This window comes from Lonchura striata, chromosome 4 (genome assembly GCF_050655825.1).
Source record: "Lonchura striata isolate lonStrDom1 chromosome 4, ASM5065582v1, whole genome shotgun sequence".
Classification (NCBI taxonomy): Eukaryota; Metazoa; Chordata; class Aves; order Passeriformes; family Estrildidae; genus Lonchura; species Lonchura striata.
In genome coordinates, this window is record NC_140706.1 from 74,590,167 (window position 1) to 74,605,339 (window position 15,173).

The following is a 15,173-nucleotide window of genomic DNA, read 5'->3' on the forward strand; positions in this document are numbered from 1 at the left end:
CCCTGCCCTGAGTAATAAAAGACTTTTCTACTACTCTGCCCAAATTCTAATCATCCAGTCTCCAAGGTTAATGTGGAGCTGTAGATAGAGTAATACACTGTGTTCAAGTAAAGAAGACATTTACATAAAAATCACCATATGGAGCCTATTTAGACAGATGATCTAATTATCATAATGTCCAACTAGTTGATGCAGGAATGGTTTCAGACAGGACGCTTCTTTCTGGTCTTTGCCCTCCTGTCCATAGTAGAGGTGAAGTTGTTCTTTGAAACCCCAAGACTCATAAGTTCTCACTGTTACATGACAAAGTTTGTCATTTGTAAGAAATGTCTCTTACTTAAAAATGAACTTTAAGTCCCAAAGGAAGTTTGATTAAATAACAAGAAATAAAAGATTGGTTTTATAGACTGAAGAGGCAATTTTGTGAAAGAAGCTGTTTTAAGAGAGAAGGAAGTGGAATGATTCTAACATTACAAGTGACAGCCAGATGTACATCAATATGTCTGAATTTAACTAATCACTTTAAATCTGTACCCAAATTTTGTTCATACTTTTTTCGGGTATTCTTACCCCTCTTTGTATTTTTACAAAGTTTGCTTATGTCTTAGCTTTCTTACATGGACCACACAAAATACATGTCACAAAACACACAGTTATTTTTAGTATCAGGCTAGATTATACAGCTCTCTAGGAAATGCTATTCACAGTATTTGCTACTCACAGAATCACAGAATTTCCTGAGTTGGAAGGGGCCCACAAGGATCATCAATTGCAGCTCTTAAGTAAATGGCATTTTTAGCACCATTCTTTAACCAATTCAAAAGGTTTTATCATCACAATTCACTTAATTATACGAAACCTTGCTAGTGCAGCCAATCACATAACCTTAATGTGCAGAAAATTAATGTGTAAACATCCACAGTGCCCTTAACCTTGCAATACCCAGTTCATTACACCCACAACATCTATGCTGAAGCACTCGTTATTAAAGTGTAGTGACTCAGAGAGATCCAAGATACAATTTGACTAATAATAAACTCTTTTCTCCCTGTTATAAAGGAGACAGAGACCACTTACTCAACCATGCTTGCATACTGATCACCTGCATAGAACAGAGTCTGGAGCTTTCTGGAGGCTTGTTCTCAACTGCAATTAAGGAGGTCCTTTAGAGGTCCTACCAAACCTAGTAAGTGCTGGACTACCAAAGCAGTTTATTTGGAATATATCAACCATGAGAGCAATAACATTAGCTGAAGAGGAGAAATATCAGTTCAATTCCATAGTTATCTTAGGTTACTTACATTTGCCAATGACGAAAGTCTAAGGTTGATTCCAAGTTCAAGTTCTTAGTTAAGCATTTTTTTTGTCTTTTGGCTCCAAATTCTCAACTTTTATTGTGAATCAGAGCCCTCAGCTAATTACAGTATCCAAATATGTATCCAAATATGCTGCTCTGAAGAATATATCAGGCTTTTAATAGCAACCAATACAAATTCTATTGATTATTGTAAACTCTCAGTTGTAGCAGCCCATTTTACTCTAAGACATCTTTAAAGTTATTTAATAATTATTAGCAATAGCAAACTAAGTGAGTTTTAGTCCAAAGCAGAACATCCTTGATTTTGGGAGTACTTCTGAGTACCAGTCATACGTGGGTGAAAGAGCTGTCCTCAGGAGAGGAAGCTTTCAAGTCAGATAAAGATTCTGCAGAAGTAATTAAATGACTCATCAAGAATGCTCTCACCTCTCACTTGGAATTTTCAAGATAAAAATGTAGCATGATTACCAATTTTTTTGTTTATTGCAATTCTTTTCAATCTTATCAGCAATCTCAAAAAGCAACCTGGGTCAACATTTGATTAAAAGTATACATTTTTAGTAGATTTGTCCACCAAAAGTGAATGAAAGCAAGCAAGCAAAATTAATGATGGGAAGGGCACAGCTGTCTGTTTATACATGGAAACGATCTTAAGGGTATTAACACATGGCAAAAGTAGTCTACTTTCCATCACAAAAAAAGCTAAAGTAACTAGCATAATACAATAAAGCTTTTAGTAGTGAAAAGGGGATTTTCCAGCACTGAGGAATTTTAGGCTATACAACCTTTGCCCTGAGTGGTCTTAATTGGGTGTGACAAATCAAAAACTCTGCCTTCTCTATGCTTAAGAATGCTTAAAAGCTCTGTTCCTAAAATATACAATTATAGAAGAAAATATTTTACATATCTACACATTTTTAATAATACTATTTCAAATCACTGCATTTTTTTCTTTTTTATGTAAATATTAATGTGTCAGTAAAATCACCTATTAATGATAGATGAAAATATTTACAAGAAACATTCTTAAGCATGGTCCGTATATTTAATATTTTACATTCATCACTACAGTCTTTTGTATAAAAACATTTAATTGGTTAGGCAAGTAATTTGTTTTTTATAGCAACATAGAGAAGGGCTTTGAGATATTTGGATTTTATATCATAACTAAAAAGGGAATAAAACATTGGCAAGAGATGCACAAAATTGCTTTCATCTTTTATTTCCATATTTGCCAGCTTGCTGTGCCCTTTGCAGAGATCACAGTACCCAAACTCTATTTCTCATGTTAGGATGATTCACAGTAGGGAAGCACTTTCCTATATTATTTTCATCAAAAGGAGCTTACATTTGAATATTACCATTAGGCTGGTAATTTACACTTTGGAGAAAGGGTCAGGAGTATTCCATTTTTTTGATGACTTGATATTAGCTTCAAAGAGAATTTTTCATAACTCTTGTAATTTGTCACTGTAGTTTTACCATCCAGTGTCATTGAATTATATATGTTTTATAAAACAAAACTCAGAGAATTAATTTTTCAAGGTATGAGACTTCTGGATTCCAGAATAGCCTTTGTTACTGTCATCAGAATGGAGGGTCTCACATCTTATATTGCATATCAAGCACCTTGGTATACTTTTCATTCGATATTTATTTCAAATAGAAATGGAAGTATTCATACTTTCTATATTAACATTCAAAAGCATTCAGTCTCCATACCATAAAGGTATCCTTCAGCCCTCCTCCTCCCTCCAAAATAAATTGAGATTCTTAACAGGGTTCATACCACCAGTGGTTTTCCTAAAGAGTGTAAAATATTGCTGCCGAGTGAAAATATTGCTACAAGTGACATAAGAATCATCATTCTGTTGAATTTGGACACTGTCTCATGAAGAAACCTATTCAATCAGGGGCTTTTATAAAGTACAGGTCAAAACCTTACACTTGATGAATTGATTGATGATGGCAGCTGGTCACTCATGGTCCAGCTCAAGCAACAAGAGGAGCTGAGTAAATATTTGCTGTGTGTTAAGGGAATTGTATCACATAGAAGTGCCATATGTGCTGACACTGAGGATAATGAGAATAAAGTATCATTTTATCTATCACATTGACATCAGGTCAGTTCTTCCACCCTTGTAAATTGTCCTAGCTCCACTGGCCATAATGAAGGTATGGAAAATGAGACTGCTTCAGATTATTGGCCCACAAATTATTTAATCCTAGAGCACGTTCATAGTCCAAATAGGGTCATATCCTATTTGGGATTGTCAGGCCTTTTGTTTGTTTCACTCAGGTAATTAATTACAGAAGAGACAACAGTCTTAGCACGTGCCTTTTTCAATATGCTTTCACAGGTAAAAAGCTTAATAAAACAGTTAAATATAACTTCTATTGCATCTAATACTTATTTACATTGCTAAGTGACATGAAAGGTTGGCTGTTTAGAGTTCATTAACATTTGTGTGGTTTCTGCCATGAGTTTTGGTTTTCCTCTTCTAAAACCAGGATGGAATATGAATGAGGATGGAAAAAACAAACAGTGATGTTTAATCAAAAACACTGGACTAATTCCCAGACAGATGTCTTACTTGTTGATATGGAGTTCTAGAAAGACAAATCCAGTCAAACAAGCAAAAGAGCTCCTTAGGTACACAAGAGGTCCTTCTGTTACCAGAGACAAAGATGACCTGCTGTTTAAAGTGCAGGCAGCCAGAGCTTGGCACATTCTGCGGATGATTTTGCAAAGATTGTTACAGCTCATGTCTTGCTAGCTCCCTACCCACACGGACTGTATCTGGACTGAAGAGCAATGGGCCATTTCTCTGTCAGACCAGCATGTTTTCTTATACAATATCTGGGTAATGTGAAGGTGGCACACAGAGACCAGAAAGGGAGACAGAAATGCCAAAGGATTTTGCTTTTTCTTCTTGTGAATGAACTAAAAAAAAAAAAAAAAAAAAAAAAAAAAAAAAAAAAAAAGGCTGGAAAAGCCTTCAGGCTAGAATTGCTAGTATTCATGTTAGTTTTAAAACCGGCTTATCTCTCTTTTTTTTTTTTTAATAAAGTGGGAGATGTGGGGGAACACAGCTGTGTGTGCCTATCTATGCCTGCCTAACATAACTATCACTCTTTTATTTTTGTGTCGTCTCTTGGTTCAGTTAAATGATCCCTTATCTCAATTCCTTATCTCAATTAGTGTGTCATTTCTAACTATCTCTGATTTCTGTCCCTTCCTTCCTTTGCCTTCAATTTCTTCATCTTTCTTTCTGTAGCCTTGGCCAATTCCCTGTGCTATCCTTCTTCCCACACCACCCCCTCATCCCAGTATATAAATTCACCCTATGACCCAAATCCAAGTGTCTGGCCCATGGAAAAATTGTGGCACATATCGACTGTTAGATATGTGTAATTGCTTTAATCTTGCCTTCAGGTCTATATTTCTTTTGTGCTGATGACTTTGCAGTCCTCTGTTAAGCCATAATATGTGATTAAAAAGCATATAATGCTGCAAGGGACACTGGCTGCAGGTGCATTTTCTTTCTTTCATTACACCAAATTGCTCAGTGCTGAAGTGAGACAAATCAGCTAAGAAAAGTGCTCTTGTCCAGCTTACCACTGTCAATAACATTGCACCTCAAGAGGAAGTGGTACTGGTGGGAATGACAGTATGCAGAAAGATAAATATTTGGAAGGAGTTCTAGGTGGTAGCTGGATCTCAGAATCTTGTATTAAGTGATGCACACAAGAAAATTTAATCTCATTTCTATACTTTCAAAAACTGCACTCCTTGCTTATCATGTATCAAACCTGTCCCTCTGATCAATTCAGGAGAGCTCGGGGCTGTGACTCTGCTCGGGGCAGGGAGCAGCCTTCCTCCCCGGCACGGACCGGCCCGGCGGTGCATCCCAGCCCAGGAAGGCCACGGGCACGGGACATTGCCGTGAGGGCAGCTGGGGAGGGCCAGAAGCCACTGACAGCCCAAAGCGCTGCCCAGACCCATTGCTGAGGCCCTGCAGCGCCACGGTGCTCCCGAGGCAAAGGGATCAAACAGAGCCAGGGGCTGCTGCAAGAGACTGGGACCATCTTGTCCCCTCCAGGGCAGGTCCCTGCTCCTGAGGCAAAGGGATAAAACAGAGCCAGGGGCTGCTGCAAGAGACTGGGACCATCTTATCCCCTCCAGGGCAGGTCCCTGCTCCTGAGGCAAAGGGATCAAACAGAGCCAGGGGCTGCTGCAAGAGACTGGGACCATCTTATCCCCTCCAGGGCAGGTCCCTGCTCCCGAGGTAAAGGGATAGAACAGAGCCAGGGGCTGCTGCAAGAGACTGGGACCATCTTATCCCCTCCAGTGCAGGTCCCTGCTCCTGAGGCAAGGGGATAAAACAGAGCCAGGGGCTGCTGCAAGACACTGGGACCATCTTATCCCCTCCAGGGCAGGTCCCTGCTCCCGAGGCAAAGGGATCAAACAGAGCCAGGGGCTGCTGCAAGACACTGGGACCATCTTATCCCCTCCAGGGCAGGTCCCTGCTCCCAAGGCAAAGGGATAGAACAGAGCCAGGGGCTGCTGCAAGAGACTGGGACCATCTTATCCCCTCCAGGGCAGGTACCTGCTCCCAAGGCAAAGGGATGCTGCAGATCCAGAAGTTTTCTCTCCCCTCACCTGTTTTCGATTTCTTTCTCTCTCTCTCTCTCTCTCATTTCTTGTTGAATAAAACCCATACTGTTGACTTTGGCCTATGGCGTCGTTCTCACCCGAACTGGGGCAGAGGCGTTTCTGATCATTTTAATAAGTGGATCACAACAGCCCAGGGTGCTCCTGCCCCTTCGGTGGCTCTGGCCGCCGAAGGTGCCGGGCGCGGCCCTTTGTGACACCGGCGGCAGTGCCGGGCCCGGTGCCGGGGGACACGGCGGGGCCGGGCCCCGTGACATGGCCGGGCCACCCCTGCAGGGCTGCCTGAGGGGCGCGGGGCCGGCGCTGCCAGGGGACGATTGACCCCAGCCCGGCCCAGGGGACGAGGTGACCCCAGCCCGGCCCAGGGGACGAGGTGACCCCAGCCCGGCCCAGGGGACGATTGACCCCAGCCCAGCCCAGGAGCACGGGGTGACCCCAGCCAGGCCCAGGGGACGATTGACCCCAGCTTGGCCCAGGGGACGATTGACCCCAGCCCAGCCCAGGGGACGATTGACCCCCGCCAGGCCCAGGGGGACGATTGACCCCAGCCCGGCCCAGAGGACGATTGACCCCAGCCCGGCCCAGGGGACGATTGACCCCAGCCAGGCCCAGGGGACGATTGACCCCAGCCCAGCCCAGGGGACGATTGACCCCAGCCAGGCCCAGGAGCACGGGGTGACCCCAGCCAGGCCCAGGAGCACGGGGTGACCCCAGCCCAGCACCCAGCCCTGCCCGGCGGCTGACAGCCCAGGCCTCAGGGCAGCACCTCGGGCTGCCGCCAGACTCCAGGAGGAGCCTCTGCCAGCATGGAGGAGGAGTGGGAATGCGACAGGGAACGAGAGCTCTCCCAGCGGGAAGAGGTTACCAGCCAAGACCTCGGCCTTTGGGAAGAGGTGACAGTCCAAGAGTTTTACCAACAGCAAGAAGAAGTGACAGTCGAGGAAGTTTCCCCGTGTGGAGTTGTGAGACGCCAAGAGTGGCATCAGTGCGAGGTAGGTGTGCGAGTCCAGAGGGGAGATGGCACACAGCGAGAGCTGGAGATGATCCACTGGGGGCTCTCCCAATGGGACAAGGAGGATGAGACACACCAAGAGCTGTCCCAGCTGGAAGTGGAAGGATATCAGGATCTGTATCCTTTGAAAGAAGATGTACGTGTTCATCTGCACATGCACCAAGGGGAAGGAGACCAGAGAGAGCCAGAGTTGTCCCAAGTGGCAGACAACAGAGAAAAGGAGCTAACCCAAGCAAAAGATTACAATGTCCAGCAGCTGCCCCAATGGGAAAAAGATGGGAGCAACCAAAAGCTTTCCCAAAGGAAAGAAAGTGTCAGCAGCCAGGGCCTGTCTCACTGGGGAGAAAGTGCCAGGTACAAGATCCATGACAAACCCTTACACCCAGATAAGGACGAGGACACCCAGACTTGTGCCCAGCAGGGGCCCGGCTCTCCCAGCAGTGTGGGCACCCAGGTGGCAGCAGAGGCAGCCTGGGAGCCGCCCAGTGCCCCTCCTGCCCTGGGGAGTCCCACAGAGGACGAGCTGGCAGCTGCTGCAGTTCCAGCTGGCATTGCTGAGGAGCTGGAGGAGCCCCTGGAGCCTCTGGCTCCCGAGGTGGAAAAGGCACCAGGTTCTCCTGCTCGCAGTGAGGAGCTGCCATGGGCAGGAACAGAGAGCCCTGCCCCACGCAGCCCCCCGGGCTGCAGCCCGGCTCTGCTGGGCTTAGGGGAGCGCATCAGCTCTGAGGTGGTGCTCAGGGCTGTGCCTGAGGCCCAGGCATCTGGCCAGCAGCCCGAGGAATGGGAGGACCTGGAGCAAAGCGTGGCTACAGAACTGGAAGCAGCAGCTCCAGGAGAAAGGGAACAGAGCCTGAGCTCTGCCCCACACAGCCCCTGCTGCCCCCCCAGCCCCTCACCCAGCCCACCGGGAGCCCAGGCGCTCAGGGAGCAGCAGGAGGAGGCACACAGGGGGTCAGGCCTGGCAGAGGAAGAGAGCGAGGAGGGGGCCTTGGCTGGGGAGCTTGAGCATTCTCAGTGCAAAGATGAGGAACACACAGAGCTGTCCCAAGGGGAAATCAATGAATACCAAGAAGGGTCCCAAGGGGAAGTCTGTACTGAGCAGGAGCTTTCCCTAGAAGAAGCCACTAGCTACCAGGAAGGGTCCCAAGGGAAAGCCTACAGTGAGCAGGAACTGCCCCAAGCAGAATCCGATAGGTACCAGGACAAATCCCAAGAGGAAGCCAGCACTGAGAAAGAGGTGGCCCAAGTAGAATCCAGGACCTACCAGAAAGGGTTCCCAGAGGAAGCCAGCACTGAGAAAGAGGTGGCCCAAGTAGAATCCAGGACCTACCAGAAAGGGTTCCCAGAGGAAGCCAGCACTGAGCAGGAATTTGCCCAGGAAGAAGCCACTATATACCAGGAAGGGTCCCAAGGGGAAGCAAGCACTGAGAAGGAGATGTCCCTAGAAGAATCTGGTAGCCACCAGGAAGGGTCCCAAGGGGAAGCAAGTACTGAGAAGGAGATGTCCCTAGAAGAATTTGGTAGCCACCAGGAAGGGTCCCAAGGGGAAGCGAGCACTGAGAAGGAGATGTCCCTAGAAGAATCTGGTAGCCACCAGGAAGGGTCCCAAGGGGAAGCGAGCACTGAGAAGGAGATGTCCCTAGAAGAATCTGGTAGCCACCAGGAAGGGTCCCAAGGGGAAGCGAGCACTGAGAAGGAGATGTCCCTAGAAGAATCTGGTAGCCACCAGGAAGGGTCCCAAGGGGAAGCAAGCACTGAGCAGGAGATGTCCCTAGAAGAATCTGGTAGCCACCAGGAAGGGTCCCAAGGGGAAGCCAGTACTGAACAGGAGCTGTCCTCAGCAGAATCTGGTAGCTACCAGGAAGGGTTCCAATGCTGTCTTCACAGCATTGATCAGGAGCTGTTCCCAGAAGAAACTGGCAGCTACGATGAAGGGCCCCAAGGGGAAGCCTGCAATAAGGAGCTCTCCCTAGAAGAAGCCGGTAGCTACCACGAGCTCTCCAGTTGTGATGAACGTGTCAAGAAAGAGCTGTCCCATGGTGGTGATGTTGGGAGCTACCAAGAAGTAGCCAAAGGCAGAATCAAAGTATCCAAGGAGAACCAAAGGCAAGTCGGTGGCTCCCACAATCTGTCTGACTGGGAAGAAGACAGTGAGCATGAGCTGTTCCTTGGAGATGTTGGAGGCTGCCAAGAAGTGTCGGATTGGGAAGAGTCCATTGGCCAGGAGTTGTCCGGAGGGGATGGTAGGAGACCCTCTGTGGAGTCCAGCTGGGAGAGTGACAGTGACCAAGACCCTGCGCAGGACAAATGGGAAGAGAGCACCAGGGCCAAGCCCTTGCTGCAAGAGGACGATGACTGGGACGAGAGAAGCGTCATCGAGCTGTGTGAAGATGAAGACAGGGAGCGAATAGCGGCAGGTCTGACAGGAGGCAGGTTCTTCGTGCCCGTCCCTCGCGAGGCTTGGGTTGAGCTCGGGGCATCCGGGCCGTGCCTGGGAGGGCCTCTCTGTGCCCCATCTCCCCACGTGGAAGCCCCGGCCCCCGGAGGACACACGGCCTCTCCTGCCTTCCAGGAGCAGCTGCCAAAGGCTGGGACACCGCAGGCGCTGCGGGCGCTGCGCGGCCTCTTCTGCTTCCCCTGCCTGGCACCGCAGCCCGAGGATTAGGGCCTGCTGCTGATGGAAAGAATATGAATAGGAAATTTAAAATAAACAATAAGGAAAAGAATAAGAAAAGAATAGAAATAAGAATTAAAAGGAGAATAAAAATGAATAGGAATAGGAATAGGAATAGGAATAGGAATAGGAATAGGAATAGGAATAAGAAAATTATAAAAGAAAAAGATAAGATGATATAGAAGATAAAATACTAGTAGAAGTAAATGCTAAGAGGAAGAAGAAGGAGAAGAAGAAGAAGAAGGAGAAGAAGAAGAAGAAGGAGAAGGAGAAGAAGAATAGAAGGATAGGAAGAAGTAGAAAAAAAGAATAAGAGAAACAAATAGGAATAAGAATTAAAGAAAGAAAAATAAAACAAAGAATAAGAATGAGAATGAGAATAAGAATAGAAATAGGAAAAGATATAAGAAAAAAGAAAAAATAATAAGTTGATGTAGAAGATAAGATAGTAGTAGAAGCAAATACTAGGAGTAAAAAGAAGGAGAAGGAGAAGAAAATATAGAAGGATAAGAAGAAAAAGAAAGAAATTAATAAGAAAAAGAATGGGAATAAGAGCAAGAATTAAAAGTAAAATAGAATATGAATGAGAATAAGAATAGGGATAAAAAAAGGAATAAGAAGAAAAAAGAAAAATAATAAGTTGATGCAGAAGATAAAAGTAATAGAAGTAAATATTAAGAAGACGGAGATGGAGAAGAAAAAGAAGAAGATGAAATTGTAGTACTAGCAAATTAATATTATTATTATTGCAGTACTATCAAGGTAAAATGCACATCCTCAAGCATGACAGAATTGTTTTGTTTGGGCAGGATGTCAAAGATCATCTAGTTCCAAAAGATTTGCTACTGCTCTCTTTCTCCTTCTGTGAGATCTCTTTTTTATTTCTTTCCATCTCTCATTTTCACATTTCTTGTTAATAAAATCTGGATGTTTTCATCATATGGTCTCATTTGCCTCTCGGTTTGTGCCCAGGCGTCTCTCCCTAAACCGACTGGAACACGTTCTCTGCCCAGCCTGCCTTTGCTGCAGAGGTTCTCCAGCCCTCTGAGCATCCCCATCGCTCTCCTCTGAACTCATCTGAGCAGGTCCACGTCCTTCTTATGCTGGGGCCCCCAGACACGGATGCAGTGCTCCAGGTGGGTCTCACAAAAATGGACTAGAGGGCCACTACCACCTCCCTGGACTTGCTGCTCTTCACTCCTTTCTTTATGTCAGAAAATTCTGTTCACTCAAACACTGCGTAAAAAACATCATCTCAAATTGCTGAAAGTATTCAAAATAAATATCCATGGAGAAGGGTTAATATTAAACTGCATCTTACCTAATATATTACAAAGTCTTTTTTAGTATTAATCTTATTTGACACTTTACATGTTTTCTGACCTTTAACTCCCTAACCTTTCAGATTCCACTTTGTTGAAAAAGGCAGCATTGCTGCAATCAAAATCTGCTTTGCAACTGCAGTGGTCACATTCATTTCCTTTATTGAATATTATGCCTGTTTCTTTACAGGGTGAATTTGGCAAGCGATAATCTTGTTATCCAGTAGAGAGTCATGTTTTCTGAACATGCTGTCTTCAGTAAAATATCACCAATAACCCTTTTAAGGAAAACCTCACACTCACTTTTGGTCCTTTTTGTTAAATTAATTATATAAAGGCTACAAATCCCTTGTGGAGAGTAAATAATGGCTTTACCAATCAGCAGTTGAAATATTTCATTAAATTACTCTCAAACCTTTGAAGCTCATCTTAAAATAAGCCATTGTTATAAATACTAATTAAGTAATATATTTTGAGGGAAGGAGTTGGAAATGAGTACACAATTACCACAAAAGCAAAAGATAAATGGTCAATTTACATTCAGCAGGAGGTGATGCTTGATGTTCCATTAAGAGACATTAAACTTCTTGGCTAATTGTAAGAATGAAGTGAAGGAAGAAATTTTTTCCTAAGCTCAATGGGACATTGATTAAACCAAAATGCTAAGATCTCCATCCCCAGTGAGGGTGAAGTACTTAATTTCAAGAAAAAGTGTGACTCTTGTTTTATTCAGCTGCACTCCAATAGATTTAGATAGATTTTAATAGATTATAGTGGAAATATTTATTCTGCTAAAACTTCAAATTGAAATATATTTTCTTTTGTCCTTCTATATCTCTTTAATAAACAGGAATAAAAATATATCTGCAATCAAAAGCACTTTTCTATTAAAAACAATGACATCAAACTCTTCTGTGCAGGAAAGACATCATGTTGTTCTGTTTAATCTAAAATCCACTCTGTCTTTGGTTGTTTGTATTTCTATACAAACTCTTTATTGTATTTTACTCTGAAGATATTAAGATGCAAGAAATATAATTTCTCTTTATATTTGCCCACTGTACAAACACTTCAGAATTTATCTGCAAGATAACACTATAAGGGTTCCAGAAATCCCAGTTTTCTAATGTTTTCTTTTGATTAGAATACATGAAATCAAATTTTACAATCCTCAGAAAGTGACTAATGAAGAGCAGGCATTATATCTTGAAATTGAAAAGAATATTTACAGCGTCTTTAATTACATATATCATTATGTTTAAACTTCAAGAAAAAATTATGTCTTCAAAATTTTAAGACTCTTTTCAAATATAAGTCCTTAAACTGTTCTTTGTGGATCCTACAAGAAACAAACAAAGAAAGTTTCTTCTTCTTTGGAGTGACTTTTCACACTTTAAACAGCAGAGAAAAAAAAGAAAACACTTCAGAAAAGTACCTTGCTGAATGTATGAGCAGAAAGCTTTTCCAGTTGGAAACAAAAGTGCAAGTTTGTTTTTTTAGATTACCTCAGAGAAGTCAAATTTATTTTGTAGAAGCATGAGTGGATTAATGAAAAAGGAGCTCTTTCTTTTAACAGGTTTTCATCAAATGGTTTCTCAAAGGCTACATTAGCATCACTAAATGCATGACACCAGCAGTAGTGGTGCCCATTTTAGGATACGGTGTACCTTATTTTTTTTTCCTACACTTCTTTTTAATTGCAAGTGTGAGTAGGTCTATAATTCAAATATTTTAGCATGAAAAGGCACACAGGCATCACCTTCCTCTCTTCAATACATAGGGACATAGACCTACAAAATTCAGATTGTGAGTTAAATAGGATGAGAAATCAGAAACACTACTTATGAGTACAATGCAAATTTTAACTGCTTAAAATGATCAAAGCATTTCCCATATTAGGTACAGGAAACAGGCTTCAGCTTTTAGTTATAATAATGTCACACAAGCAATACAAACCTAAAGGGACAGGAGAGACCTGCATAGCCTACATCTTTATTTTTCCTTCAAATATCTGCGAAGATTGAAATTAAATTACCTCTTTCAAATTAAAAAAACTCTTCTCTATTGGGAATATTTTGCTGATTAAATTTTTCTCATAAGATACCATTTTTAAATTTCCCTATTTTGCCAATATTGGTTGTTGGCTGCCATAAATGCTATAAGAAATTCTGTTCATGTGAGGTTTTATTTTCATCTTGAATGTATTTGGTAATCCTTCTAGGAATCTCATGAAGACACCAAATGGACATATCAAATATATAAATCTTCCTTTTCTCTAACTGAATGAATATGCTGATACTGACCACAAACAAATCATATTCTGTCAATCTATTAACTTGACAGAAAGAATAATATTTTTTGAGAAATACTTCCAAAAACAAAATTACTTTGAAGATTCTGTCTCTGACCTCATTACTTGAAAACAGGATATATTTCTCTGAGACATGCATATGCATTTTATCTTTCTCCCCTGGTAATCATTCAGAATTACAAATTGCACTACCCACAGAAATGTGAATAGTGGAAAGCTTTGCTGCTCACAAAAACTACAGTATAAAATTTGACTTCTTATTCCTTCTTAACTTGAACAACTCCTGGACTACAACTTAGCAAGACTTGCTTTTAAATGCTCAGTATCTGAGACTTCCTACAGTAGAAAATGTAGAGCAGAGTCAGCTGTTAACAGATTTATAGAGTGAAACAAGTTGTATGATTTGGAGAAACTAGAAAGATGGATGAGTAATGACTTATTTTGGATGTCAAACTGGTACAGAAATGCAGAACTAAGACTGGAAAATTCTGGTGCTAGTGGTGATGGTAAAAGTAACAATGAGAGTCAGCTGAGAGATGCAAATGAATGATGCCATAAAGAAACTTTTTAGATTTGAATACTATACTCATTTTCATTTATTAAGTCGACCCAAATGTTGAAATTTTTTGCCTTTTGAAGAAAACCATAATGATAACAATTTCCCTTCAAGGAGAGGAAAGCACTGCCATCAAAATAAATGCTCTTGTTACAGAAATTATAGATTATTATAGCTTTGTCTAAAATGCCTTCTTACTCTGGACTGACTGATCAATAAATGTACCCAAACCATGTTAGTTCCCTTCTTGTGCTGCTAAATTATTCATTTTAGACATCATGTTCATTACAAAAGTTCTAATTTTTATAAAAGCCTTCCATAGGACATTATTTGCATTGCAGAAAACACTTCTGGTAGCCATGTGGTTTAGTTATTTTTATATTCTATATAGTCTAAGTATTTTCTGGCATCAATATTGCAATTACTTTATTTATTTTCTGTTTATTTCTTTGGTTTTTTTTCAGATTCAACACATCTAGCTAATGCTTCAAGAATATGAATTAATTACCCTTTCAGAACTCATTAAAATCCTTGTTGTGCCCAGTATATATGCCAATAGTGGTTCTGGGGATCGTATTTGTAATGATTTACAAAGCATCCAAATATTTATGTCATATGTGCTGCTGTTAATCTATTTCTTTTTCATGTACTGCTGTTTTAATCAATGGATTAAAGACAGATTTCAAAGCATGTCAACTTGGACACAAAACACATTTATATTTATATAAATATCCAAGGTTTCATGAACTCACCACAAAAACAAATGAGTCTGGAATTCAATGGGAACCATAAGCAGTACATGGGTACTGTGGTTGGTGATGGGAAATAAATACTAAATTGAGTCATAGTCCTTACTCGGGTCACAAATGGATTTTGCTAAAAACAAAAATATTCCAGTAATAAAACACACCTTTAACAGGGACATTAGGACATCACTTCATGCCAGGATACTTTTCCAGAGGCCTTCTGGCTGAGGGAGGCAGTTAAGACTTTACAGCAACTGGAAGAGATGGCAGAAGCACTGGTGGTTCATCATAGAAGCAGAATATCATCAGTTGGAAGGGATTCACAAGGATCATCAATATCAATGTCTCATTCCTGGCCCCTATATATATATATATACATATATATACATATATATATATATATATATATATATATATACATGCGCCTAAATAGGAGTAAAGATAACAAAAAATAAAAGAGTTGTAAATGCTTGGCTACTTGTCTGACCCCAAAAATCCTTGCCTTTGAACAAGCCCGATGAGCCATGGAATGTCAGTTCACTGTGGTTGGCAAAAAAGT

At 42.1% G+C, this 15,173-nt stretch overlaps 1 protein-coding gene across 1 annotated transcript; it reads left to right on the plus strand.

Moving 5' to 3' along the window:
- Positions 1 to 6,799: 6,799 nt before the first annotated feature.
- LOC146767731 (uncharacterized) lies at positions 6,800 to 14,968 on the plus strand. Its single transcript, XM_085579560.1, has one exon. It carries the CDS (start codon positions 6,800 to 6,802, stop codon positions 9,668 to 9,670), a length of 2,871 nt encoding a protein of 956 aa, XP_085435686.1. The 3' UTR covers positions 9,671 to 14,968.
- The last annotated feature ends 205 nt before the right edge of the window (positions 14,969 to 15,173 follow it).